At 61.2% G+C, this 16,084-nt stretch overlaps 1 protein-coding gene across 3 annotated transcripts in view; it reads left to right on the top strand.

Annotated features, from left to right (window-relative positions):
• The window catches only part of Aacs (acetoacetyl-CoA synthetase), a 31,188-nt gene extending 15,884 nt beyond the window's left edge, over positions 1 to 15,304 (top strand). For 2 of the 3 annotated variants that reach the window (XM_087198475.1, XM_087198476.1), the window contains 11 exons: positions 1,953 to 2,100; positions 5,177 to 5,257; positions 6,370 to 6,494; positions 6,597 to 6,661; positions 6,788 to 6,910; positions 8,530 to 8,643; positions 9,531 to 9,656; positions 11,201 to 11,270; positions 11,647 to 11,705; positions 12,284 to 12,486; positions 14,310 to 15,304. In XM_087198475.1, the coding sequence (XP_087054601.1) occupies positions 1,953 to 2,100; positions 5,177 to 5,257; positions 6,370 to 6,494; positions 6,597 to 6,661; positions 6,788 to 6,910; positions 8,530 to 8,643; positions 9,531 to 9,656; positions 11,201 to 11,270; positions 11,647 to 11,705; positions 12,284 to 12,486; positions 14,310 to 14,447 (1,252 nt within the window). In that variant the 3' untranslated portion in view covers positions 14,448 to 15,304. Of the gene's footprint in view, positions 1 to 1,952; positions 2,101 to 5,176; positions 5,258 to 6,369; positions 6,495 to 6,596; positions 6,662 to 6,787; positions 6,911 to 8,529; positions 8,644 to 9,530; positions 9,657 to 11,200; positions 11,271 to 11,646; positions 11,710 to 12,283; positions 12,487 to 14,309 lie in introns of all 3 variants that reach the window. The other variant, XR_015446300.1, reaches the window with a different exon arrangement.
• Positions 15,305 to 16,084: the final 780 nt, after the last annotated feature.

A 16,084-nucleotide genomic window follows, 5' to 3' on the forward strand; every position in this document is an offset into this window, starting at 1 on the left:
TTCCCGCTGCCTGGCACCGAGGGTGCAGGCTCTGTCCCGTCCCCCGTTGACGTCCACCAGAAGCTCCTTCTTGGGCTTGGTCCCTGCTGGTGCCCTGGGCAGGCAGGCGCTTGGCCCGCGTGCCATGGTTTCTCAGTCCACACAGTGGGGACGCCCTTTCTGAGAGGCTGCTGCAGGGTTACGTAGGGGATGCAAGCACCGGGTCTCAGGAGCTCTGACAGCCAGGAGTGTGGAGCCACCCGGTGCTGGTCAGGCCCTGTGATCGAGGACCTCAGTGGCTCCCTGGTGTCACTGATGGAGACCCTCGCTCGGGGCGAGGAGGGCAGCTGGCTGGGCTTTGCCGGTGCCGCAGTGGCCGGCTGAGTGTTGAAATGTGTCCATCGTGACTGATAGGAACAGCATCAGGCGGCCTCCGCCTTTAGCTCTGCGTTAAGCCCCAGCCCCAGCTGCCTGTCACTGACCTCTTTTGATCTCTGGATGCCAGGGATAAACTGGGTCCTGTCTGCCTGTCCCAGAGGGCAGAGGGAAAACTCTCCCTACCCGCTTGGGGATTTTGGCTTTAGAAGGGCAACAAAAGGACTGATTTGTGGACCGTGTGTAAGAAGAGGCTTTCCCCAGTGTGCAGCATCCTGTGAGATCTGCACTTTACATAAACGGCATTCACAGAGGAAGGGACTTGGCTGGGAGGAGCCTTGTGCAGTTTTCTGACATGCGGGAGCAGGTGGCGTCTGTTTACAGTTCGGAGTTGAAATATTTTCTGTGCCCTTTTAAGCCAAGCAGGTGCCCCTGGGGACCTCCTGGCCTCTCAGGATGCCTCCCTTGCTTGCCAGGGCCTTTGTGCCTTTGCACTGTGTCCTTGGTGCAGTGGTTCCTGTCCCCTTCCAGGAGGGACAGAGCTCCCAGCATGGGAAAGTGGGGTAGGGCCCTGTTCCGGGATAGATGTTTCTGCTGATCTCAAAGTAGAAGGACCATCTTCCCAAGGTGGCCCTGTGGCCTCAGCCCAGGACTTTCCTGGTGGCTCCCAGCTACCCACTTGTGATGTTGGCTGGCATTGGTCAGGAGGCTGGCAGACTTCTTCAGAGTCGGTCAGAGTTGGTGGTGTGGCTTAACTTATGTCTGGACGGATATCTGTGGGGGTTTTTGTTTTGTTTTGTTTCGAGACAGGGTCTCTCTATGTAGTTCAGGCTGGCCTTGAACTCTCTTGTGATCCTCCTGCCTCAGCCTCCCAAGTGCTTGTATTACAGGCATGTGTCACTTGCAGTGCTTTGGACTGCCACTCATTATTACTTGTTATCATCAGCCTCAGGGTGTGGCAAATGGGCCTGCAGCACATCTGCCCCTGGTACTTGAGCCCCGGTTTGGTGACCGCCTGCCTGGGTGCAGGAAGGGCTTATTAACCAAGCCTTCTCTGCACCCTGCCTTTCTGATGGGTCTGCCCTGGCTCCTGCTTCCCTCAGGCAGTCACTGGGCGCTAAGTGGTGTAATCAGGTGAAAGAGTCACTGCCAGTCTGCACACAAATGGTGCCTGTGTTAATTGGGCCTTCCCTGGTAAGTAAGGAGCCAGCAGACAGCTCTGTCTGCAGTGCTAAGAAATCAACTTGGAGATAGGTGTGGCAGGGGCATGCCTGTAGTCCCAGCACTGGGAAGCTGAGGCAGGAGGATCGCCAGAGTTCAAGACCAGCAAGAACTATATAGTGAGACCCCATCTCAAAACAAATGAACAAACCAACTTGAAACTTACGTTACTCTGTTGGTTTCCCTTCACTTAGCTAGAATTCATAAGCTTTGCCTTGTTCCTTCCGCGAAAACAGCGGGCTCTTTGTATCACTGAAAGCTCTAGAAGGTTCGCCAGACCTGGGCTGCTGGAAACTGGCCCCTCTTCGGGCGGCGGGGCGGGGCGGGGCTCGGCGACCGAACCGCGTTCTCATAGGCTTCCGCGTCTCTGTCCACAGCGTGTTCCTGGACGACTTCCTGGCCAGCGGCACCCGCGAGCTCGCCCCGCAGCTGGAGTTCGAGCAGCTGCCCTTCAGCCACCCGCTCTTCATCATGTTCTCCTCCGGCACCACGGGGGCGCCCAAGTGCATGGTGCACTCCGCCGGGGTAGGTCGGCCCCGTCTGGCCCGTCCCTTCCCGGCGTGCCTTGCTCTGAGTGGCTCTAGCCCGGGGCTCCAGCTGCCACGGAGACACCCTGGCGGTCACTGCTCATGCTCTGTAGCGTTTGTGGCGAATGAATGGTCGGATAGGTGGGAGCAGTTCTCAGCGGAGCGAGGTCAGGCCTCAGAAGCCCGACGTCACACGCACAGCCCAGCTAGGCTGGGGCTCTCGACGGCGCGGACCTGTTTTCTGAGTTCTGGAGGCTGAAGCCCAAGGAGGCTTGGCGGGCTGACCCTTCCTCCCGCGCCCTCGGGCTGCTCTCAGGACCGTCTCAGGCTGTGGGTAGTTCACAGTTCCGGAGCGTGGAGGTCCAGGTTGAGGGGCGGTATGGGGCCCCCTTGCTGCTGGGGACCCTCCGCAGAGTCTCAGCATGGCCTAGGGCACACTTGCGTGCTCCGACCCACCGTGTGACCCTGGCTGGTTATGAGCACCTAGCAAAGGCTCCGCCTCCGAACTCCACCGACTGTGACTGGGGAGTCAGGGGCCTTGGCGGGGACACACAGCTGACTTGACACCCTTAGTGTTGCTGGGTGCACCCACATCCCTTCTAAGGTTGCCTCATGTAGCCAGGCAGAGTGGCGCACACCTGTGATTCCAGCACTTGGGAGGCTGAGGCAGGAGGATCGCTTCGAGTTTGAGGCCAGCCTGAGCTACATAACGAGACCCTGTCTCAAAAAACCAAACAAAACAGTCTCATATTGAGTCAATGCCTGCTTGATGGCCTCATTGAACTCAGTCACCTTTGTAAAGGCTTTATGTCACATCCTGAGGTTCTGGGGACTTGGGCCTCAACGTCTCAATTTCCGGGGACGCAGTTTAGCCTACAACACAGCTCATTTCATCCAAAGTCCAACTTTTGGCACGGGCCTGTGATCCCAGCACTTGGGAGGCTGAGGCAGGAGGATCGCCGTGAGTTCGAGGCCAGCCTGGGCTACACAGTGAGTTCAGAGCCAGCCTGAGCTACAAAGGGAGACCCTGCCTCAAAAAAAAAATTAAAAAATAAAGTCCAACTTTTAAAGTTTCTGAAATAATGCATTACTTCAGATCTGTAGATTTTTTATACACAGATCAGTGACCCCTACCCTTTTGTTCTTTTGAAAATAAAATACCTGTGGACCCTGTAGAAAACCTGGAAGAACTGGATGAGGACCATAGCCCCTTCATGGACCTACCTGCCCATTGTTAGCATTCTCTCTCTCATTCATTTTTAATTTTTTGAGACATGGTCATGCTGTGTAGTAGTTCAGGCTGTCCTCGAACTGTTAATGTCCCCTGGAACAGTGCCTTTTAAAGAATTAATTAATTTATTTATTTATTGGTACCAGGGATTGAACTCAGGACCTTGCGCTTGTGAGGCAGGCGGCGGAACCATTGAGCTAAACCCTTGGTGCCTGGAGCAGTTCTAGTCACTGTTGCCCAGGCCCCGCTCCCCCAGTGTCCCCCCCCCAGCAGCCCTCCCCTCCCTGTCCCTGTGACCTTGGAGTGACCTTGGGCTCTGGGCTCTGTGCCACATGTCCTCATGCTCAGGTGTGGACTCGTGATGTGAGTCCTTCCCCATATGTCACCCTGGGGGACACAGCCCACCATTATCCCTTCCCTCCATTAGCTGCGTCACACCCGAGGGAGGAGGTCCCCGGTGGGCAGTCACCACGGAGTCCTCCAGCCCCACCTCCGCTGGCCCGGTGAGCGTGAGACTTCTGCTGACTGGGTCGGTGCCAGTCTCAGGGCCCTGTGGGCCAGGGAGCTGGGCTGCAGCCCACACTGAGTCCTCCCCCGATGCCCAGGCCTCCTCCGCCTGCCCAGCCCCAGCCCCAGCCCCAGATCTGACCCCTGGGTTCTTCCTGCTGGCTGAGCTGGGGGCGTTGGTGGGCCGTGGTCTCCCGATCCAGCCCTTCAGAGCCCTGCTGAGCAGGGGGCAAACCCCTGGCCCCCACAGTCCTGTGAGCCTTCCGGGGGTCTTCCTGGAGCCTGGGGAGTGGGCGCCCCTCGACCCCTGAGCTTTGCCTGCTGAAGGTCCCCGTTAATTCGGGCTGTGAAGTCACCAGGCAAACACTGCTGGGGCCAGTGGGTGACCAGGAAGCCACAGGGTGGGGAGGTGGGCGGTGCAGGGCCGAGGGCGTCCTTCCTGCTGCCCAGCCACCTGCCTGTGTGGGCAGAGGGGTCCCCGTCACACAGGCCACCCCTGGCTGCTGCCTGGTGAGGAGGAGCCAAGGACGGTGGCTTCGGGGCAGCAGATGGGGCGGGTTGTCGGTGCCAGGCAGGCAGTCGGAGAACAAGGGGAGCAGGGACCTGTGTTGCTGTGGTGGTTCTGCCCAGTGACAGTACTTTTTACAGGAGAGGACATAAGAATGTGGCACGAACAGTGTGTGTGTTTATGACTCGATCGTGTCTGGTGTATTTAGCATGGAGGATGAGCAGAGGTTACCTTGATTCTGTCTGCTCCTGGGTCTCCAGGAAGGGACAGCATCTTGCCCGGTTTCCAGTCAGCTGGACTAGAGACAGTGGCTGAACTCAGGCTGGCAGCTATGTGTGCCTGGTGCCTGGGACCAGGGACCAGGGTGGGGGCCTGGCTTGGTGGCCTAGGTGGGTCACACCTGTAATCCCACACTCAGGAGGCTGAAGCAGGAAGATCGCTGTGAGTTCAAGGCCACCCCGGGCTACATAATGAGTTCACGACCACCCTGAACTACATAGTGAGACCCTGTCTCAAAAAACCAAAACAAAACAAAGCAGTAGAAAGTGTGTGGGTGGGGTGGAGTGAGAGGATATCTCTGTCCTCCCCCAGGGGGAGCCCGTGGGCTGGGCACCCCTGCTACACAGGTACGAGGTGTGTGGGCTTCAACTTTGCATTTCCTCTCATCGATGCTCACGTCTCCTGCCGGGTTCTGGGTCCACTGGGCCCTCAGGACTGAGCCGGACCCCCCTCCAGTTGTGAGGACCTCGGGTGTCGGCTGTGACCCGTGACCCCGTGCTGGGCTGAGCCCGGCAGCCACTCACCCTCGCCGCGCTCCCCCTCCTGCAGGGCACCCTCATCCAGCACCTGAAGGAGCACATGCTGCATGGGAACATGACCTGCAGCGACGTCCTGCTCTACTACACCACGGTAAGGCCACCGCACCTGGCTCTCCCTGCCTGGCACTGCTGGGAGGCTCTTGTGTGGGGTGCAGTCATTAACCAGGCCCCAAGCCCAGTTGTTGGGGATGAGGGGACAGCTGGGGGGTGCAGGGGCATGTAGTCACTGTGTAGCCCAGACTGGCCTCGACCAGGCTGTGATCCTCCGCCTCAGCCTCCTTGTGCTTGGCTCCCAGGTGTGTGCCGAGTTCTTCAGGAAACAGTGCTGCAGCAGGTTCCTGCCCCGAGAGCTCGGCACCCGGGTCCCTCCGTGACCTCGTGGCCCCTGACCCCACACAGACCCAGGAGGGGACCCGAGCTGTCCACTGGGTGACCGTGGGCTGTGAGCAAAGGGCAAGCGTCACATGGCTCAGGGTTCTCCAACCCTGGGGATTCGTCCCCAGAGCTGGCTCTCGTCACCTCTGTCCTTTCTCAGCCCACTGGGCAGGCGGGAGGCCCAGTGCCAACAGGAGGTGCTCGGGCGACTCGAAGAGCCCCAGCGGCTGCTGAGGCCTCAGCGACAGCAGCACAGTGTTCAGGACCTGGCTGTGTGCAGAGCAGAGCTCCCAGGGGAGCTTTCCCGAGGGGTTCGTCTTCCCTGGTGTCTGCCTGCTGGCCGGGCGTGAGGTCTTCCCACTGAGCCGCCCGTCGCCCCTCAGGGGCAGTAGCAGCCTGGGGCGGAGGGCGCAGGGTCCCCAGCCTCGTTGCCCGACTGTGGTGGCTTCACTGGCCCATGACGGCCCAGCAGGGCTGCGGGCTGGGCCTTCCCACCACCGGTGTCCTCCCTGACCCGGACAGCCAACCCTGAGACCGGGCGGAGCTGCCCAGGGCACCCGGTGGGGCTGGGGTCCCAGCCTGTGGCCAGTGGGCCTGTGTGGGCGCCTGCACGTCGCGGGGTCTTGCTCCCCTCAGGCTCGGCACCAGCTCGGCCACAGCAGAGCTCCCCGCTGTCTCTGCTCGCCTGAGTCTCTGTGTCCACCGTGGGTGTGGAACTGCTGGTCTGTGGCCATGGGCAGTGGCAGCTCTAGGCACCTCCTGCTGGTGTGGGGCGGTTTTCTGGGGACCCTGCTGGCCCCCATGGCACTAGCTCCTTGCTCCACGTAGGTCGGCTGGATGATGTGGAACTGGATGGTGTCGGCACTGGCCACAGGCGCGTCCCTGGTGCTGTACGACGGCTCCCCACTGGTGCCGACGCCCAGCGTGCTGTGGGACCTGGTAGACCGGATCGGGTAGGTGCAGGCGTCCTGCTCCGCCCAGTGCCATGGCATGGGTGCCCTGGCTGTGGGTGGAGCAGGGGCTGAAGGTCTGGTTTCCCTCCCGTCCGACCCCAGCATCACTGTCCTTGGGACCGGTGCCAAGTGGCTGTCCATCCTCGAAGAGAAGGGCCTGAAGCCAGGTGAGTGGGAGGCACCGTCCTGGTCCCTGCTCCGGCAGTCGTGGAGTGAAGCCAGCAGGGGCCTGCTTCCCGGGTGCGCTGCCCGGGCTCAGCCCTGACATCCTGGTGCTTGCTTGTCCCCCGAAGGGGAGACCCACAACCTGCAGACGCTGCACACGATCCTGGCCACCGGCTCCCCACTGAAAGCCCAGAGCTATGAGTACGTGTACAGGTGTGTCAAGAGCAGTGTGCTGCTGGGCTCCATCTCAGGTACGCCGGCTCCCCCTGGTAAAAGCCCACGCCCCCACCCCGTGCCCTTGGGCTCAGCCCAGGAAGCACTTGCCACAATGAGTCCTCCATTCTGTCACCCTGGGTTAGCAAATGCCGCCCCTTGGTGGTGCTCCTGGAGAAATGCACGGCAGCTCGTGTGCATCACAGTCCTGCACCCTGAAACAGCTCTGCTTGTGGGGCCTATTTTCTGAGAAAAAATGAAGCACGGACGGGTGGGGTGACTTGCCTGAGGCCACCTCACCAGCAGCTGCCCGGCGTTGTGCCAGGCCGGAGCATCTGTGTTGCTCTCTGCTGTGGTCTCTGGTGAGGTCCGAGGCAGGAAGGTCTCTGTCGACTGCCCTGTGTTCTGTGCATGGGCCTATCCTGGAACTGTCACTTTAGGTTACAGATAAACAGCAAAGTTGTAACAAGTATGTGAATTCACAAGCACAGAATCTGCAAAAATGAGGATTGACTTCATGGAAGGACAAGTATTGTAACATTGTTTATATTAGCAGAAAAAGATGCTACATGTGCAGATAATATGTAGCACAACCCACTTTAAGCAGCCAGTAGAAGGCTACATTGCCTGGCTGGCCTTGAGCTTGCGATCTTCCTGCCCTGGCAGAAACTGGGCCCCACCTTTCCCAGCCTGGCTCCACCTTCCTCCAGAGGCCCAGCTTTCCCTGCCTGCAGAACCCCGAAGCCTGGGTGGGGAGCACGCGTTTCCTGGGGTCCCAAGTGGTGGTGTGGCATTGGTGGTGGCCGTGATTGTGACGCAGGTGTTTCTTCGTGACTGGAGAGCCAGAGAGCAGAGGGCGCAGCTAGACTCTTGTCTGGAGGGGAAGAACTGTCTCACAGGAGTTGACACCAAAGCAAACCCTGCTGGGCTTTGGAGATAGAATCTTTTTAGGTGGAGCTTAAAATAATACAGGCACTCCCAGTTCCTACACATAGAGCACAGTTAAGGAAAAAATCGTCTTAATGATAAACACATTTTCTCAGCTATGCAGATAAATATAAGCAGGAGCACAGCTGGGACTGGTGGGACACACCTGTCATGCCAGCACTCCTGGAGGCTGAGGCAGGAGGACCGCAAGATCAAGCCTGAAGTTGCCTGGGCAACTTAGTGAGACCTTGTGTAAAAATGAAAATTTTTAGGGGCTGGGGATTTGGCTCAGTGGCACTGTGCCTGCCTTGCAAGTGCAAGGTCCTGAGTTCGATCCCCGATACCAAAAAAAAAAAGTTTTAAAAAAAGAGGCTGGGGATGAAGGTTAGCGTGAGAAGGCCTCAGGTTCAGTCCTCAGTACTGGTATTTTTTGAGACAGGGTCTTGCTCTAATTCAGGCTGGTCTTGAACTCTCTATGCAGCCCAGGCTGACTTTGAACCCCCAGTGATTCTCCTGTCTCAGCCTCCCAAGTGCTGGGATCACGCCTGCCAAATCCCCAGTTTTGAAAAAAAAAAAAGTGCATCCCATCACTGGGGTGCAGCTGTCTCTAAGTCCCCCCACTGCAGACCCATGCCAGGGCTGCCCTGCTGCCCCCCGGCTCACCGCTCACTGACGCGGGGGAGCCACACCATCCGCAGCCTGACCGTGGGGTCTCCCGTGTTGCCTGCAGGGGGCACTGACATCATCTCCTGCTTCGTGGGCCAGAACACTTCCGTTCCTGTGTACAAGGGTGAGATCCAGGCCCGGAACCTTGGCATGGCCGTGGAGGCGTGGACCGAGGAAGGTGAGGGCTCCAGTGCCTTCCGGTGCGGGGTCCCCCCAGCCTCATTCCCTGACTGCCACCCCCATGGGGCTCCCCGCCGGCCGAGAGAGAGGAGGACGAACGGTGTTGCGCGGGCCTTGACTCCCTGGCATTGGGAGGGGCCATCAGGGGTCGGGGTATGGCTTCTGCTGGTCCCCAGCAGCCTTTGCTGTTGCCCCTCCCGGCCATGCACTGTGAACAGCAAAGCCTGTTTGTGCCCCGGCGCCCGGCAGGGCCTGGGATGTGCAAGTTCACGGTCTGAAAGAGCCTGACCGCAGCTGCCACCTCACCCTGCCCGAGCCAGTGGGGCATCAGGCCCACCCTGTCTGTGAGGCTCAGGGAAGACCAGCAGGGGTGGCCCATGTCCCACCTTGCCCAGAGCTCTGCCTGACCTTTCTAAGCCCGGGCTGGCTGCCTCCTGCCGGCAGAGGGCGGTTTGCTCCCTGAGGTCCCTTGTCCCTTTGCCTCTGCCCTCTTCTCGTTTCTCTTGGGCCTGGGGCAGAGCGAGCTTCCCCAGCAGGGAGGGCAGCTCCCGGCTCGGCCAGGGTGGGGTGAACGATGTCTGGACCTGGAGCACAGCACACTGGGCACCACCTCCGCGTGCGGGAGAGACTTGTGTTCAGCCCGAGATGTGCTCCTGGGTCACACGTGTGAGTTGACCAAGGGCAGAGCAACACAGGAGCGAGGGTGGGGCTCAGACCCCGGCTTGAGGTGCGCAGCAAGGTGCTGAACTTGGTGCTCGGGGGAGATGTGGGACAGAGTCACAGGGAGCGAAGAGTGCTCGCCCCAGGCACCCTGCACCGGCGGGGCCTTCTCAGGACACCGGGCCGGTGCACGTGCCTGTGCTGACCTCGGCTTCTTCCCCCTAGGCCGGGCAGTGTGGGGCGAGAGCGGGGAGCTGGTGTGCACCAAGCCCATCCCCTGCCAGCCCACGCACTTCTGGAACGACGAGAACGGCAGCAAGTACCGGAAGGCATATTTCTCCAAATTCCCGGGTAGGCGGCCTGGCTCTGTCCCGGTGGTTGGGTCCCCAGGCCCGGAAGCTGCTGCTGGCTCCTCCTGCCCGGGGCTGATGTGGGTGTTGGTCGTGCCTGCCACATCCTGGGTGGAGTCGGACCTCCCTGTGTGGCTCCTGCCAGGACCACTGGGTTCCCTTGGGGCGGGGAGGCCACTCCAGGTCCCCTTCTGCCTCCTGCTCTGGGGGAAGCAGTGGTGAGGAGACCCTAGCCCAGCTGCCCCTTCCTGTCCTCCTGTCCCCACACGATGTCCAGTCTCCTGCAGACAGTGGTTTGCAGCTGGGTCACCCTCGGGCAGGCTGACACCGCCTGTCCCCTGCAAGAGCGCCTGCCCCGGGTGGGCTGTCTTCTATCTAAAGCTCTGGTTCCTATCTCCCTCTGGAAATAAGCAGCCTTGAATCCCCGCTGCTCTGTAATCCCTAATTCAGGAGCCTCCTGTCCCAGAGTTATTTATATGAGGTGCTTGGCGGCTTTCCGCGGCCTCTAGAAAGGTGATTGGGTTTTGCATAAACTGCACGTGCAGTCAGAAAGGGCCAGGTGCTGGTTGGCAGCGGGACTCACCACGATCCTTCCCGCCGCTCTGCCTTCCCACTGCTCTGCCGGCCTCACCTGTTGCTGTATCGTGTGAAAGGCACCGTACCCGCGTGGCGTCTCCCAGGCCTGAGTTACAGGGCCCGCCACCCTCACCTTGAGGCCTTGGGAGGCTGCTGTGTTGCAGCTTCACCCAGGCTCCAGGCGTAGAGAACGCCCCCGAGAGGGACGCCAGGGTCGGGCTCTCTGCCTGAGGACTGTCATCTGCAGCAGTGCTCTTGGAGAACTGGCCTTTCGGTCACTTTCTGTCACAGTCACAAAGGCGTCCCTGGTGGTTGGTCGTGTGTCTCCCGAGGCGGTGGGTGATGGACTTGGCAGTCGGAGGGTGGCGCCCAGGGGGGCTGGGTATTAGTCAGCACGCATGGAGGGGGAGTGTCTGGCGCTGGGCCGGGGCTGTGGATGTGACGTGGAAGCTGGGTTTGTTCAGTTTCCCCTCCCAGGTCACAGGAGTCCCTGGGCTCACCTGGTCTGAGGTGGCAGCAGGTGGCTTCCAAGGCACCGCACAGCTGGGTTGCACCTTTGCTCAGTGCGCTGGGTCCCTCGGCCTGCGGCAGGCAGTGGGGCCTGCTGACCGGGAGGATGGCCAAGGCAGTGCTGTGTCTGGGTTGCCTCCTTTCCCCTGCCCTCCATGCCCCGTCACCTGCTGGGTGGCTTTGTGTCCCCAGGGCCAGGGTTTCCATTCAGCCTGGCGCAGTGCCCAGGCTGCAGCAGTGGCTTCCTGCCCTGGCCACTGCTTTCACTCCGGCTCAGTTGCTGCTCCTGCTGCCCCTCCCGGCTCCTTCCTAAGCCCTGGCGACTCCTCCTCAGGAAGAGCCTCCCTCCAGTGCCCTCACTGACCACCACCCTGCACTGTCTTCTGGCCATGTCTGTCGCTGTCCAGGCAGCCTGTCCCCATGTCCCCCTGGGGTGACCAGTGCTGTGCCTCTTCTCAGGTGTCTGGGCACACGGTGACTACTGTAGAATCAACCCCAAGACGGGTGGCATCATCATGCTGGGCCGCAGGTGAGGCTCAGGCGCCGCTTCCCCTTCTGCAGATGTGGGGTGGGCACTTCCCGTGAGTCACTTCCTGTGAGGTCACCATCCTCTTCCCAGCACCCGCCTGCTCCTGCTGGGGCTCCTGGCTCCCCCTCCCTGGCCTGTCCCCACCCCTTTCCTGCTTCTGAGCCTCGGCCTGCACAGGTCTCCGCCTGAGACCCCTCCTGGCGACTGTCGCCCCTCTCCTGTGCCACTCCCGGGTGGCACGGTGGTGCCAGTGGGTGGTGGAGTGTGGCCGCAGCAGAGCTGCAGCCCCTGGCTGTCACTTGCATGGTCACTGTGAGGAAGAGGGGACAGGGTCACCTCCACCGCTGCTCTGCGCTCACGGTCTTGTCTCCCTCAGCGACGGCACGCTCAACCCCAATGGAGTGCGCTTTGGCAGCTCGGAGATCTACAACATCGGTAGGTGCGTCCCCTCGTCTTCCCCAGGCCCTCTCGGGTGCAGGGCTGACGCCTGGGCAGGCGGGCACTCGAGTGCATGGCTTCTTTCCCAGAGCACACCAGGCCGTACTACCGCCGCTCCCAAGCCTCAGAAGGGGCCGGGGCTCGCTAGCCACCCCTCCCCGCAGCGTTTCACCCTTGTGGTGAGCTCGGTGGGTCTAGGCTTTATGAGTGAAGACACAGAAGCACAGAGAGGGCTCGGGAGTGCCGAGGGTTGCCCAGTGCCATGCAGGGACAGGTGCAGGCTCAGCTGCCCAGTGGCTGCCCACAGCCGTGGTGGAGCAACCTGACCCTCTGCCTGAGCGTGGCCCTGCTTCTGTCCCTCCAGGCCCCTGTTCCTTTTTTTCCTTGTCATTAATGCGTCAGTAAGTCTGGCCCACAGGTGGCCTCCAGTCTAGGCCATGGGCACTGTTGGAATGGGGGACAGCACGTGGGTTCCCTGTCCAGCCCGGTGCCCCCAAGCCCCACCCCTGCTGGGTTGATTCTGTGCCGATGGCTCCGGGCCTCCTGTGACCCTGCGCCGCCTCCTGTGTCTGCAGTGGAGGCCTTTGAGGAAGTGGGGGACAGCCTGTGCGTCCCCCAGTACAGCAAGGATGGCGAGGAGCGCGTGATCCTCTTCCTGAAGATGGCTTCCGGCCACGCCTTCCGGCCCGACCTGGTCAAGCGGATCCGCGACGCCATCCGCCTGGGGCTGTCCGCGCGTCACGTACCCAGCCTCATCCTGGAGACACAGGGCATCCCGGTAAGGCCCTGGCATCACCATGAGCCCCAGTGGGTGCTCTGGGCGCTGAGCAGCTCGCTTCTGTGTCCATGTTGCTTAGCAACACCAGAGTCCTCTCCCCTCCAAGACTGCAGGCAGAGGTTGGGAGGCACAGCCTGCAGGGTCACCTGCTCTGCTCGCTCGGTTTGTGTCCTCCAGACTTTTCCAGAAGGGGCTGCTGGGGCGCCTGGGGGAGCAGCGTGAGGTCTGTCGGGGTCTTCCTGGTCGGGTGCGATTCGGGGTGGGCAGGAGCCCCTGGGCGGGTCACAGCTGACGGAGCCAGGCCTCTGTGGGCGAGGGAAGTGGCTGTCTGCACTTTTAGCAGCCCCTGGGGCCCGGCTGTGTGGGCGGGACCCTCCCCGCGTCTGGTCTGTAACTCGGGGAACGAGCCCCCATGCCCTGCCCTGCCCAGGAGGGAATGGGCACGGGCAGAATGAAAGGACCCAGAGGCGCCAGGCGTGGTGGTGCAGGCCTATGATGCCAGCACTCCGGAGGCTGAGGCAGGAGGATCCATACAAATTTGAGACTAGCCTGGGGTCCATAGTGAGAGCCTGTGGTGTGGTCCCCGCTGCCCTGGGCACTGGGGCGCCCCTTCCCTGGCTCACGCCCGCCCTCTGGCTGGCCTGTACCTGCCGGGTGTCCTGCCTCGGTCTGCTCCGCCCTGAGATGGCCAGAGACAGCGCACCTGCTAGTGTGGCGGCACCGTGCTGGGGCTCAGCGGCCCTCGTACACTGGCTCTCGGGTGCTCCTCCCTCACCTGCAGGCGTGGGGTCCCCTGGAGCCCTGAGGGTGAGCTACCAGCTGTGCCCACCTGCCCGCATCCCAGAGCAGCCAGGCAGGGTCTCCAGGAGCTCAGAGGCATGCAGCACGCGGGATGTTTGTGTCCTGGGTGAGGGTGGTGACGGCCTGGGTGACAGGCTCCCTGGAAGCCAGTGCTTAGCTAGCTCCTGGGTTGGTTCACGTGTCGCTGAATTTTTCCAAGGAATGCATCTTAATTGCGTCTGGTGAGGAGTGCGGGGAGGGCCGGCGCCCGTGACAGCCAGCGGAGCCCCTCTGAGGAGGGCCATGGCAGTTTGAGGCTCTGACCAGGGGAAAAGGCTAGGCTGCCCCGGCAGGCAGAGACCTGGAGGCCCCAGGGTTTGCTGAGGCCCTCGGGCCGCACCAGCAGGGCCAGCACCCGTGGGCTTCGCCAAGTAGTGTGGCGTGGGGCAGAAGTGCAGCCCTGAAATAGACACAGTGCAGGCCGAAGCCACACTGAGACGAGGAGCCGGCTGCTGCCCTTGTCCGTCGTGGTCGGAGCGGTTCACCTGGAGGAGCCCTGGCCCAGTGCGGAAGTCACACCGAGGGGACCTTCCTTGGGGTTCCTGCTGGGGCTAGGCCTGTGCTCTGGGTTTTCTATGGACTCTGCACCCTGAGAAGGGGCCACGTCTTCATCCTGCGATCACGGGCTGAGGGCCCAAGGCGACCGTCCTGCTGGACTTCGGGGTGGAACTGCCCGTCCGCCTGCGTGGCCCCGTGGTGTCCCTGAGAGGCCGTGTGGGGACGGGAGGGTGCAGGGAGTGCTCGGAGTGGCCCTGGTCCTGGGCCTTGGCGTGAATGGGTCCCAGGTGTGAAGTGGGTCTGCCCTGTGTGTCCTCCGTGGCCACTAGGCCCCTGCCGGTGAGTCGCGGTTCAGACTCACCACTGCTCTCGGTCCAGGCGGCGCCGGGTCCTCAGGGTGCAGGTGGCCGATGGTGCCGCTGAGGGTGTGCGTGGTCCCCCATGGAGGTGTGAGCTGTGCTGTTTGCTTCTCTCCTTGTCCACAGTACACGCTCAACGGCAAGAAGGTGGAGGTGGCGGTGAAGGAGGTCCTGGCCGGGAAGGCGGTGGAGCATCGCGGGGCCTTCTCCAATCCCGAGACCCTGGACCTGTATCGAGACATCCCCGAGCTGCAGGGCTTCTGAGGCCGTGCCCTTGGCCCTGGGCACCCACGGCGTTTGTGCATCACAGGCTCCTCAGGGCGCTGTCCCGCTGCAGAGAGGAGGCTGGGCCACGTGTCCCCAGGCGCCGGAGAGCGGAGGGTCGTTTGGGCTCCCTCGTGGCCCGGCCCGCTGAGCGCAGGTCTTGCTGCCCGAGAGGATGGGGCACGGCTGTGGCACGGCTGGCGTTCCGGTGTCAGAGCCCACCCAAGCAGCGAGGTGGTCTCAGCCTCGTCAGGCTGGGTGCCCTGTCGCCCTGGAAGGTGTGACGCCTCCTTCTGCACTCCTGGGCCCTGGATGGTCCCTGCCCCGTCGAGTCTCAGCTGACACTGGAGTCACCGTGGCCTCTGGGCCTGGGGCTGATCGCTCACAAACAGTGTCACGGATGGAGCACGGTTCCTGGGGTCCAGGGTCCCACTCCAGCCTGCCGCCCGCGGGAAGTCCTGGGTTGACGCTTTCTTAGGGTCTCTGCACTCTGTGGCCTCTGAACGGTTAAAGTGTCTTCGGGGTTGATTTTGGGGCCATGGGCGTTTGAAGCACTCCATCCCTGCCTGTGTCACTTTCGGGGCCGCTGGGCCGTGTGTGGAGGTGCTTCGGTCCCCGTGGGCCCCCAGGGCCATCAGCACTTTCCACTGTCGTGGCTGTGGCTGCCTGAGGTGTGTCCTCAGCCCAGCACGTTCACATCTCTCAGAAATCCCAGTGTTTATTTTTATACTTTTTAAAACTGAGCCCAGCGAGATACTTTTTGAATTGTTCTTTTTGAGTTGTTCTTCTAGGTTATAAGTACATGCGGAAAAGAGCGACGGAGAGTTTTATTCAATAAACACGGATGTGTGCACACACGTGTGTAGGTGCAGTGTGCTTCTTGTTGGTGACCAGGTCTGTGTGGGCAGGGCTGGGTGGCCGGTGGCCTCCTCGACCCTGGCAGTGGGTGGGGAGGGTCCAGGGTGGTAGATGGGGATGGTGATCAGAGATTGTTACAGGGACCTGTGGTGGAGTGTCACCTTGGCCTGCGGTGTGTGTGCGCGCGTGTGCAATGGCAGGCCTGGCCTGTGTTCACTTTGATTGTGAAGGCTGAACCACAAGGCTTAGGAGACAAACTTGTCGATTTTTATAACACTGGGGCCATGTGTGAATGTGTGTGTGTTAGTTTTCTTGTCTCTAGGACACAACATTCAGCACAACTTGAAGGAGCAGAGGCTGAGTCTGGCTCGTGGTTTTGGGTGATTCAGTCCACGGTTGGCTGGCTCCAAGGCAGAAAGAGCATGGCAGGAGCACACAGTGGAAAAAACTGGGTAATTCTTGGTGGCCAGGAAGCAGAGAGGGGAGGAGCCGGGTACGGGATGCCCCAGAGGCGGTCGAGCCCCAGTGACTGCCCCCAATCAGGCCCAGACTCCTAACAGCACAGTCAGCTGTGAACTCATCCATGGACGAACCCTTAACCCATCAATGAGGTCATGGCTGAGGCTCTCAGGAGCTGGGTGTCACCTGGAAGGGTGCTTCTCGTCTCTGGCTCCTTTTCTTCACTGCGCTCTCTGCCCTGATGTTCCCACCTGGCCACACACGGGCCCACAGCAGTGGAGCCAGCTGGCCATGGACTGAACCCTGCAGAACCGAGAGCA

The sequence above is a fragment of the Heterocephalus glaber genome, unplaced genomic scaffold, assembly GCF_053883595.1.
Source record: "Heterocephalus glaber isolate CG9 unplaced genomic scaffold, H.glaber_assembly_v1.0 deba00001687, whole genome shotgun sequence".
Classification (NCBI taxonomy): domain Eukaryota; kingdom Metazoa; phylum Chordata; class Mammalia; order Rodentia; family Bathyergidae; genus Heterocephalus; species Heterocephalus glaber.